We start from the raw sequence: 12,862 nt of genomic DNA, 5'->3' as shown, positions 1-12,862 counted from the left end.
CACTGTAACACTCTGATATACACCACAGCCCTCACTGTAACACTCTGATATACACCAAACCCTTCACTGTAACACTCTGATATATCCCACACCCCTCACTGTAACACTGATATACCCCACACCCCTCACTGTAACACTCTGATATACCCCACACCCCTCACTGTAACACTGATATACACCACACCCCTCACTGTAACACTCTGATATCCCCCACACCCCTCACAGTAACACCCTGATACACCCCACACCCCTCACTGTAACACTGATATACCCCACACCCCTCACTGTAACACTCTGATATACCCCACACCCCTCACTGTAACACTCTGATATTCCCCACACCCCTCACTGTAACACTCTGATATACCCCACAGCCCTCACTGTAAAACTCTGATATATCCCACACCCCTCACTGTAACATTGATATACCCCACACCCCTCACTGTAACACTCTGATATACCCCACACCCCTCACTGTAACACTGATATACCCCACACCCCTCACTGTAACAGTCTGATATCCCCCACACCCCTCACAGTAACACTCTGATACACCCCACACCCCTCACTGTAACACTCTGATATCCCCCACACCCCTCACCGTAACACTGATATATCCCACACCCCTCACTGTAACACTCTGATATACCCCACACCCCTCACTGTAACTCTGTGATATACCCCACACCCCTCACTGTAACACTCTGATATAGCCCACACCCCTCACTGTAACACTCTGTTATATCCCACACCCCTCACTGTAACACTCTGATATATCCCACACCCCTCACTGTAACACTCTGATATACCCCACACCCCTCACTGTAACACTCTGATATACCCCACACCCCTCTCTGTAACACTCTGATATAGCCCACACCCCTCACTGTAACACTCTGATATACTCCACACCCCTCACTGTAACATTGATATACCCCACACCCCTCACCGTAACACTGATATAACCCACACCCCTCACTGTAACACTGATATACCCCACACCCTTCACTGTAATACACTGATATACCCCACACTCCTCACTGTAACACTCTGATATACCCCACACCCCTCACTGTAACACTGATCTACCCCACACCCTTCACTGTAACACACTGATATACCCCACACCCCTCACTGTAACACTCTGATATACCCCACACCCCTCACTGTAACACTCTGATATACCCCACACCCCTCACTGTAACACTCTGATATACCCCACAGCCCTCACTGTAACACTCTGATATACCCCAAACCCCTCACTGTAACACTCTGATATACCCCACACCCCTCACTGTAACACTCTGATATACCCCACAGCCATCACTGTAACACTCTGATATACCCCAAACCCCTCACTGTAACACTGATATACCCCACACCCCTCACCGTAACACTGATATACCCCACACCCCTCACTGTAACACTCTGATATACCCCACACCCCTCACTGTAACTCGGCGATATACCCCACTCCCCTCACTGTAACACACTGTTATATCCCACACCCCTCACTGTAACACTCTAATATATCCCACACCCCTCACTGTAACACTGATATACCCCACACCCCTCACTGTAACACTCTGATATACCCCACACCCCTCACTGTAACACTCTGATATACCCCACACCACTCACTGTAACTCGGTGATATACCCCACACCCCTCACTGTAACACACTGTTATATCCCACACCCCTCACTGTAACACTGATATACCCCACACCCCTCACTGTAACACTCTGATATGCCCCACACCCCTCACTGTAACACTCTGATATAATCCACACCCCTTACTGTAACACTCTGATATACCCCACACCCCTGACTGTAACACTCTGATATACCCCACACCCCTCACTGTAACACTCTGATATACACCAAACCCCTCACTGTAACACTGATATACCCCACACCCCTCACTGTAACACTCTAATATACCCCACACCCCTCACTGTAACACGCTGATATACCCCACACCCCTCAATGTAACACTCTGATATACCCCACACCACTGACTGTAACACTCTGATATACCCCACACCACTCACTGTATCACTCTGATACACACCACACCCCTCACCGTAACACTCTGATATACTCCACACCCCTCACTGTAACACTGATATACCCCACACCCCTCACCATAACACTGATATACCCCACACCCCTCACTGTAACACTGATATACCCCACACCCCTCACCGTAACACTGATATACCCCACACCCCTCAATTTAACACTCTGATATACCCCACACCCCTCACTGTAACTCGGTGATATACCCCACTCCCCTCACTGTAACACTCTGTTATATCCCACACCCCTCACTGTAACACTCTAATATATCCCACACCCCTCACTGTAACACTGATATACCCCACACCCCTCACTGTAACACTCTGATATACCCCACACCCCTCTCTGTAACACTCTGATATAGCCCACACCCCTCACTGTAACACTCTGATATACCCCACACCCCTCACTGTAACATTGATATACCCCACACCCCTCACCGTAACACTGATATAACCCACACCCCTCACTGTAACACTGATATACCCCACACCCTTCACTGTAACACACTGATATACCCCACACCCCTCACTGTAACACTCTGATATACCCCACACCCCTCACTGTAACACTGATCTACCCCACACCCTTCACTGTAACACACTGATATACCCCACACCCCTCACTGTAACACTCTGATATACCCCACACCCCTCACTGTAACACTCTGATATACCCCACACCCCTCACTGTAACACTCTGATATACCCCACAGCCCTCACTGTAACACTCTGATATACCCCAAACCCCTCACTGTAACACTCTGATATACCCCACACCCCTCACTGTAACACTCTGATATACCCCACAGCCATCACTGTAACACTCTGATATACCCCAAACCCCTCAATGTAACACTGATATACCCCACACCCCTCACCGTAACACTGATATACCCCACACCCCTCACTGTAACACTCTGATATACCCCACACCCCTCACTGTAACTCGGCGATATACCCCACTCCCCTCACTGTAACACACTGTTATATCCCACACCCCTCACTGTAACACTCTAATATATCCCACAACCCTCACTGTAACACTGATATACCCCACACCCCTCACTGTAACACTCTGATATACCCCACACCCCTCACTGTAACACTCTGATATACCCCACACCACTCACTGTAACTCGGTGATATACCCCACACCCCTCACTGTAACACACTGTTATATCCCACACCCCTCACTGTAACACTCTAATATATCCCACACCCCTCACTGTAACACTGATATACCCCACACCCCTCACTGTAACACTCTGATATGCCCCACACCCCTCACTGTAACACTCTGATATAATCCACACCCCTTACTGTAACACTCTGATATACCCCACACCCCTCACTGTAACACTCTGATATACCCCACACCCCTCACTGTAACACTCTGATATACACCAAACCCCTCACTGTAACACTGATATACCCCACACCCCTCACTGTAACACTCTAATATACCCCACACCCCTCACTGTAACACGCTGATATACCCCACACCCCTCAATGTAACACTCTGATATACCCCACACCACTCACTGTAACACTCTGATATACCCCACACCACTCACTGTATCACTCTGATACACACCACACCCCTCACCGTCACACTCTGATATACTCCACACCCCTCACTGTAACACTGATATAGCCCACACCCCTCACCATAACACTGATATACCCCACACCCCTCACTGTAACACTGATATACCCCACACCCCTCACCGTAACACTGATATACCCCACACCCCTCAATTTAACACTCTGATATACCCCACACCCCTCACTGTAACTCGGCGATATACCCCACTCCCCTCACTGTAACACACTGTTATATCCCACACCCCTCACTGTAACACTCTAATATATCCCACACCCCTCACTGTAACACTGATATACCCCACACCCCTCACTGTAACACTCTGATATACCCCACACCCCTCACTATAACTCTCTGATATACCCCACACCCCTCACTGTAACACTCTGATATACCCCACACCCCTCACTGTAACTCGGTGATATACCCCACACCCCTCACTGTAACACACTGTTATATCCCACACCCCTCACTGTAACACTCTAATATATCCCACACCCCTCACTGTAACACTGATATACCCCACACCCCACACTGTAACACTCTGATATGCCCCACACCCCTCACTGTAACACTCTGATATAATCCACACCCCTTACTGTAACACTCTGATATACCCCACACCCCTCACTGTAACACTCTGATATACCCCACACCCCTCACTGTAACACTCTGATATACACCAAACCCCTCACTGTAACACTGATATACCCCACACCCCTCACTGTAACACTCTAATATACCCCACACCCCTCACTGTAACACGCTGATATACCCCACACCCCTCAATGTAACACTCTGATATACCCCACACCACTCACTGTAACACTCTGATATACCCCACACCACTCACTGTATCACTCTGATACACACCACACCCCTCACCGTAACACTCTGATATACCCCACACCCCTCACTGTAACACTGATATACCCCACACCCCTCACCGTAACACTCTGATATACCCCACACCCCTCTCTGTAACACTCTGATATACCCCACACCCCTCACTGTAACACTCTGATATACCCCACACCACTCACTGTAACACTGATATAACCCACACCCCTCACTGTAACACTGATATACCCCACACCCCTCACTGTAACACTGATATACCCCACACCCCTCACTGTAACACTCTGATATACCCCACACCCCTCACTGTAACACTGATATACCCCACACCCTTCACTGTAACACACTGATATACCCCACACCCCTCACTGTAACACTCTGATATACCCCACACCCCTCACTGTAACACTCTGATATACCCCACAGCCCTCACTGTAACACTCTGATATACCCCACAGCCCTCACTGTAAAACTCTGATATATCCCACACCCCTCACTGTAACATTGATATACCCCACACCCCTCACTGTAACACTCTGATATACCCCACACCCCTCACTGTAACACTGATATACCCCACACCCCTCACTGTAACACTCTGATATCCCCCACACCCCTCACAGTAACACTCTGATACACCCCACACCCCTCACTGTAACACTCTGATATCCCCCACACCCCTCACCGTAACACTGATATATCCCACACCCCTCACTGTAACACTCTGATATACCCCACACCCCTCACTGTAACCCTGTGATATACCCCACACCCCTCACTGTAACACTCTGATATACCCCACACCCCTCACTGTAACACTCTGTTATATCCCACACCCCTCACTGTAACACTCTGATATACCCCACACCCCTCACTGTAACACTGATATACCCCACACCCCTCACTGTAACACTCTGATATACCCCACACCCCTCACTGTAACACTCTGATATACCCCACACCCCTCACTGTAACACTCTGATATACCCCACACCCCTCACTGTAACACTGATATACCCCACACCCCTCACCGTAACACTGATATAACCCACACCCCTCACTGTAACACTGATATACCCCACACCCTTCACTGTAACACACTGATATACCCCACACCCCTCACTGTAACACTCTGATATACCCCACACCCCTCACTGTAACACTGATATACCCCACACCCTTCACTGTAACACACTGATATACCCCACACCCCTCACTGTAACACTCTGATATACCCCACACCCCTCACTGTAACACTCTGATATACCCCACAGCCCTCACTGTAACACTCTGATATACCCCAGAGCCCTCACTGTAACACTCTGATATACCCCAAACCCTTCACTGTAACACTCTGATATACCCCACACCCCTCACTGTAACACTCTGATATACCCCACACCCCTCTCTGTAACACTCTGATATAGCCCACACCCCTCACTGTAACACTCTGATATACCCCACACCCCTCACTGTAACATTGATATACCCCACACCCCTCACCGTAACACTGATATAACCCACACCCCTCACTGTAACACTGATATACCCCACACCCTTCACTGTAACACACTGATATACCCCACACCCCTCACTGTAACACTCTGATATACCCCACACCCCTCACTGTAACACTGATATACCCCACACCCTTCACTGTAACACACTGATATACCCCACACCCCTCACTGTAACACTCTGATATACCCCACACCCCTCACTGTAACATTCTGATATACCCCACAGCCCTCACTGTAACACTCTGATATACCCCACAGCCCTCACTGTAACACTCTGATATACCCCAAACCCCTCACTGTAACACTCTGATATACCCCACACCCCTCACTGTAACACTCTGATATACCCCACAGCCCTCACTGTAACACTGATATACCCCAAACCCCTCACTGTAACACTCTGATATATCCCACACCCCTCACTGTAACACTGATATACCCCACACCCCTCACTGTAACACTCTGATATACCCCACACCCCTCACTGTAACACTGATATACCCCACACCCCTCACTGTAACACTCTGATATCCCCCACACCCCTCACAGTAACACTCTGATACACCCCACACCCCTCACTGTAACACTGATATACCCCACACCCCTCACTGTAACACTCTGATATACCCCACACCCCTCACTTTAACACTCTGATATATCCCACACCCCTCACTGTAGCACTCTGATATACCCCACACCCCTCACTGTAACACTCCTTTGACAATCTGCCTGTCAATTGTGTAGTGTAGGTGGCACTGCCCTCTGTGTCCCGAATGTGGGAACTGCAGCCATTGACTAGTCATTCTCGCCCCCTTCAGAGAAGGAAGGGAATTGCAGTGCCTCTGTTGGCAAGGGTTGTCCTCCACCCTTCCCCACTGGTGCTCGGAGTGGACAATGGTGTTGTGCAGCAGACTGCTGGCTCACGTGGGTCCCCAGGGAAGATGAAGAAATCAATCGGCTGTGCCAACCACCATGATCGGGAATGAAAGTCCCAGTCACTGTATTGCCCATCCCCAACTCACTCTTGAGGTTTCTCCGGAGACCACACTGTTCACTTTCGACAGGCATTCCAGTGTCCCACCAGTCAGGATCACTCTCGCTTCTGAGTCAGGCAACCATGGGTTCGAGCCTCCACTTCAGAGCCCCGAGCCCTTCATCCAGGCCTGAAACTGCCCCTTTCTGCTTCTACTGAGGGAGTGCCGCACTGTCGGAGGGTCAGTGCTGAGGGAGCGCCGCACTGTCGGAGGGTCAGTGCTGAGGGAGCGCCGCACTGTCGGAGGGTCAGTGCTGAGGGAGCGCCGCACTGTCGGAGGGTCAGTGCTGAGGGAGCTCCGCCCTGTCGGAGGGTCAGCGCTGAGGGAGCGCCACACTGTCGGAGCGTCAGTGCTGAGGGAGCGCCGCACTGTCGGAGGGTCAGTGCTGAGGGAGCGCCGCACTGTCGGAGGGTCAGTGCTGAGGGAGCGCCGCACTGTCGGAGGGTCAGTGCTGAGGGAGCTCCGCACTGTCGGAGGGTCAGTGCTGAGGGAGGGTCAGCGCTGAGGGAGGGTCAGTGCTGAGGGAGCGCCGCACTGTCGGAGGGTCAGTGCTGAGGGAGCGCCGCACTGTCGGAGGGTCAGTGCTGAGGGAGCGCCGCACTGTCGGAGGGTCAGTGCTGAGGGAGCGCCGCACTGTCGGAGGGTCAGTGCTGAGGGAGCGCCGCACTGTCGGAGGGTCAGTGCTGAGGGAGCGCCGCACTGTCGGAGGGTCAGTGCTGAGGTAGCGCCGCACTGTCGGAGGGTCAGTGCTGAGGGAGCGCCGCACTGTCGGAGGGTCAGTGCTGAGGGAGCGCCGCACTGTGGGAGGGTCAGTGCTGAGGGAGCGGCGCGCTGTGGGAGGGTCAGCCCTGAGGGAGGGTCAGTGCTGAGGGAGCGCCGCTCTGTCGGAGAGTCAGCGCTGAGGGAGCGCCGCACTGTCGGAGCGTCAGTGCTGAGGGAGCGCCGCACTGTCGGAGCGTCAGTGCTGAGGGAGCGCCGCACTGTCGGAGGGTCAGTGCTGAGGGAGCTCCGCACTGTCGGAGGGTCAGTGCTGAGGGAGGGTCAGCGCTGAGGGAGGGTCAGTGCTGAGGGAGCGCCTCACTGTCGGAGGGTCAGTGCTGAGGGAGCGCCGCACTGTCGGAGGGTCAATGCTGAGGGAGCGTCGCACTGTCGGAGGGTCAATGCTGAGGGAGCGCCGCACTGTCGGAGGGTCGGTGCTGAGGGAGCGCCGCACTGTCGGAGGGTCGGCGCTGAGGGAGCGCCGCACTGTCGGAGGGTCAGCGTTGAGGGAGCGCCGCACTGTCGGAGGGTCGGTGCTGAGGGAGCGCCGCACTGTCGGAGGGTCAGCGCTGAGGGAGTGCCGCACTGTCGGAGGGTCGGTGTTGAGGGAGCGCCGCACTGTCGGAGGGTCAGTGCCGAGGGAGCGCCGCACTGTCGGAGGGTCGGCGCTGAGGGAGCGCCGCACTGTCGGAGGGTCAGTGCTGAGGGAGCGCCGCACTGTCGGAGGGTCAGTGCTGAGGGAGCGCCGCGCTGTGGGAGGGTCAGCCCTGAGGGAGGGTCAGCGCTGAGGGAGCGCCGCTCTGTCAGAGGGTCAGCGCTGAGGGAGCGCCGCACTGCCGGAGGGTCGGTGCTGAAGGTGCGCCGCACTGTTGGATGGTCAGTGCTGAGGGAGCGCCGCGCTGTCGGAGGGTCAGCGCTGAGGGAGCGCCGCACTGTCGGAGGGTCGGTGCTGAGGGAGCGCCGCACTGTCGGAGGGTCGGTGCTGAGGGAGCGCCGCACTGTCGGAGGGTCGGTGCTGAGGGAGCGCCGCACTGTCGGAGGGTCAGTGCTGAGGGAGCACCGCACTGTCGGAGGGTCAGTGCTGAGGGAGCTCCGCACTGTCGGAGGGTCAGTGCTGAGGGAGGGTCAGCGCTGAGGGAAGGTCAGTGCTGAGGGAGCGCCGCACTGTCGATGGTCAGTGCTGAGGGAGCGCCGCACTGTCGGAGGGTCAGTTCTGAGGGAGCGCCGCACTGTCGGAGGGTCAGTGCTGACGGAGCGCCGCACTGTCGGAGGGTCAGTGCTGAGGGAGCGCCGCACTGTCGGAGGGTCAGTGCTGAGGGAGCGCCGCACTGTCGGAGGGTCAGTGCTGAGGGAGCGCCGCACTGTCGGAGGGTCAGTGCTGAGGTAGCGCCGCACCGTCGGAGGGTCAGTGCTGAGGGAGCGCCGCACTGTCGGAGGGTCAGTGCTGAGGGCCAACACTTGTCCCTCAATCAATATACGTAAAAATAGATTAGCCAGTCTTTTACCGTGTGTCTGGCTATGGGAGCTTGCTGTGCTCTTTTAGCTCCATTAGCACGTTATCTGCTTCGAGAGCTGAACTGTACCTGACCATGATAGCAAGTTCCATTCAAAATGCAAAGTGTGAGGGAATGGCCGACTGAAAAACATGGGATTGAGGGAGATGGGGAGAAGGTGGGGATTGAGGGATACGGGGAGAAGGTGGGGATTGAGGGATACGGGGAGAAGGTGGGGATTGAGGGATACGGGGAGAAGGTGGGGATTGAGGGATACGGGGGGGATGGTGGGGATTGAGGGATACGGGGAGAAGGTGGGGATTGAGGGATACGGGGAGAAGGTGGGGATTGAGGGATACGGGGAGAAGGTGGGGATTGAGGGATACGGGGAGAAGGTGGGGATTGAGGGATACGGGGAGAAGGTGGGGATTGAGGGATACGGGGAGAAGGTGGGGATTGAGGGATACGGGGAGAAGGTGGGGATTGAGGGATACGGGGAGAAGGTGGGGATTGAGGGATACGGGGAGAAGGTGGGGATTGAGGGATACGGGGAGAAGGTGGGGATTGAGGGATACGGGGAGAAGGTGGGGATTGAGGGAGACGGGGAGAAGGCGGGGATTGGGGGATACGGGGAGAAGGTGGGGATTGAGGGATACGGGGAGAAGGTGGGGATTGATCTGATGTCCAGGCACTGAACTGAAGGATAGTGGGTCGGACATTGTGTCCATAGTGTTCAGCCTGTGTTACGATCTTCATTAAGCTACTGGCTGCTCAGTCCAATGGCCCCTAGCCTCTCTGCGCAGCCACTATGGTGGAATAGCCTGTCTCTGAGCGTGGCCACCAGCCTCGTCCCCCGATTGGTTGAGCAAGTCCACATCTCAAATATTGACACCCAATCAGTTATTTTCCAAAGTAGCTGCTCTGTTATAAAATACAGCAACCATTTTCTGGACAGCACGATCCCACAATCTCAAAACCATGGAAGAGCTGTTCATCTTATTTTCAATGATTATCGGTTGAAGTTGAAGCGTAAAATATTGGACACAGGAATGTGGAGCGAACTCCCCTCACCTCCACTTCCACTAGCGGCCGTGGGATCCATTACGTCTGCCTGAGTGGGAGACGCAGGCCTTGGGTTTAATGTCTCGTTCCTCAGCACTGACCCTCCGACAGTGCGGCTCTCCCTCAGCACTGACCCTCCGACAGTGCTGCGCTCCCTCAGCACTGACCCTCCCACAGTGCGGCGCTCCCTCGGCACTGACCCTCCGACAGTGCGGCGCTCCCTCGGCACTGACCCTCCGACAGTGCGGCGCTCCCTCGGCACTGACCCTCCGACAGTGCGGCGCTCCCTCGGCACTGACCCTCCCACAGTGCGGCGCTCCCTCGGCACTGACCCTCCGACAGTGCGGCGCTCCCTCGGCACTGACCCTCCGACAGTGCGGCGCTCCCTCGGCACTGACCCTCCGACAGTGCGGCGCTCCCTCAGCACTGACCCTCCGACAGTGCGGCGCTCCCTCGGCGCTGACCCTCCGACAGTGCGGCGCTCCCTCGGCGCTGACCCTCCGACAGTGCGGCGCTCCCTCGGCGCTGACCCTCCGACAGTGCGGCGCTCCCTCGGCGCTGACCCTCCGACAGTGCGGTGCTCCCTCAGCACTGACCCTCCGACAGTGCGGCGCTCCCTCGGCATAGACCCTCCCTCGGCACAGACCCTCCGACAGTGCGGCGCTCCCTCGGCACCGACCCTCCCACAGTGCGGCGCTCCCTCAGCGCTGACCCTCCGACAGTGCGGCGCTCCCTCGGCACTGAGCCTCCGACAGTGCGGCGCTCCCTCAGCACTGACCCTCCGACAGTGCGGTGCTCCCTCAGCCCTGACCCTCCCACAGTGCGGCGCTCCCTCAGCACTGACCCTCCGACAGTGCTGCGCTCCCTCAGCACTGACCCTCCCACAGTGCGGCGCTCCCTCAGCACTGACCCTCCCACAGTGCGGCGCTCCCTCGGCACTGACCCTCCGACAGTGCGGCGCTCCCTCGGCACTGACCCTCCGACAGTGCGGCGCTCCCTCGGCACTGACCCTCCGACAGTGCGGCGCTCCCTCGGCACTGACCCTCCGACAGTGCGGCGCTCCCTCAGCACTGACCCTCCGACAGTGCGGCGCTCCCTCAGCACTGACCCTCCGACAGTGCGGCACTCCCTCGGCACTGACCCTCCGACAGTGCGGCGCTCCCTCGGCGCTGACCCTCCGACAGTGCAGCGCTCCCTCGGCGCTGACCCTCCGACAGTGCGGCGCTCCCTCGGCGCTGACCCTCCGACAGTGCGGTGCTCCCTCAGCACTGACCCTCCGACAGTGCGGCGCTCCCTCGGCATAGACCCTCCCTCGGCACAGACCCTCCGACAGTGCGGCGCTCCCTCGGCACCGACCCTCCCACAGTGCGGCGCTCCCTCAGCGCTGACCCTCCGACAGTGCGGCGCTCCCTCGGCACTGAGCCTCCGACAGTGCAGCGCTCCCTCGGCACTGACCCACCGACAGTGCGGCGCTCCCTCAGCACTGACCCTCCGACAGTGTGGCGCTCCCTCAGCACTGACCCTCCGACAGTGCGGCGCTCCCTCAGCACTGACCCTCCCACAGTGCGGCGCTCCCTCAGCACTGACCCTCCAACAGGGCGGCGCTCCCTCGGCACTGACCCTCCGACAGTGCGGCGCTCCCTCAGCACTGACCCTCCGACAGTGCAGCGCTCCCTCAGCGCTGACCCTCCGACAGTGCGGCGCTCCCTCAGCCCTGACCCTCCGACAGTGCGGCGCTCCCTCGGTGCTGACCCTCCCACAGCGCGGCGCTCCCTCAGCACTGACCCTCCGACAGCGTGGCGCTCCCTCGGTGCTGACCCTCCCACAGCGCGGCGCTCCCTCAGCACTGGCACCGAGGAGGGCAGGCGGCGGGTAGTGCCTGGTCTGGATTATGGAGCTCGAGTCTCTGGGGTGGGCGAGGAAGTGGGTTGTCCGGGCCAGCGTGGGTGCTGATTGATTTTTGGTACCCCCCACTCCTCAGCCTCTCGTCTCGCCACCTAATGTCCTGTCGCTGTTTTGCCCAGGTGATGGACTGTGCCATGCCTCTCATCGGGGAACACCAGGAGGAAGACAAGCTGCTCATCGCTGACCTCGTCGTGGCCAAGATGAGTCAGGTTTTGCCCAGGATTCCCAGCCCATCTCCCGTGAGACCCCCCCCAGCGCAGCCGCCTCAGGTGAGACCGGAACCTTCGCACGGTGGGGGGGAAGTGGGGGGGAAATCGTTCAGAGTAGACGAGAGGCCATTCCTCCCATCGTGCCCGTGCCGGCCCCTTTGAAAGATCTATCCAATTAGTCCCACACTCTCTCCTCCTCCTCCGCGCCCCCCCAGCAAATTTTGTCCCCCTTCCAGCATTTATCCTTCCCCCCCCCAACTTTTCGAGGGTGAATCTGCTTCTCCCGCCCTTTCGGGCAGCGCCTTCCAGATCACAACAACCCGCCACGTCCAAAAT

At 56.5% G+C, this 12,862-nt stretch overlaps 1 protein-coding gene across 1 annotated transcript in view; it reads left to right on the top strand.

Moving 5' to 3' along the window:
* LOC144673579 (synapsin-2-like) overlaps positions 1-12,862 on the top strand; it is a 322,886-nt gene that overhangs the window by 298,276 nt on the left and 11,748 nt on the right. The window contains exon 10 of the mRNA XM_078535332.1: positions 12,437-12,586. Coding sequence (XP_078391458.1) covers positions 12,437-12,586 — 150 coding nt within the window. The remainder of the gene's footprint in view (positions 1-12,436; positions 12,587-12,862) is intronic.

Source organism: Cetorhinus maximus, unplaced genomic scaffold (assembly GCF_964194155.1).
Source record: "Cetorhinus maximus unplaced genomic scaffold, sCetMax3.hap1.1 HAP1_SCAFFOLD_389, whole genome shotgun sequence".
Classification (NCBI taxonomy): Eukaryota; Metazoa; Chordata; class Chondrichthyes; order Lamniformes; family Cetorhinidae; genus Cetorhinus; species Cetorhinus maximus.
Note: the sequence above shows the minus strand (reverse complement) of the source record. Positions and strands in the feature narration are given on the sequence as shown.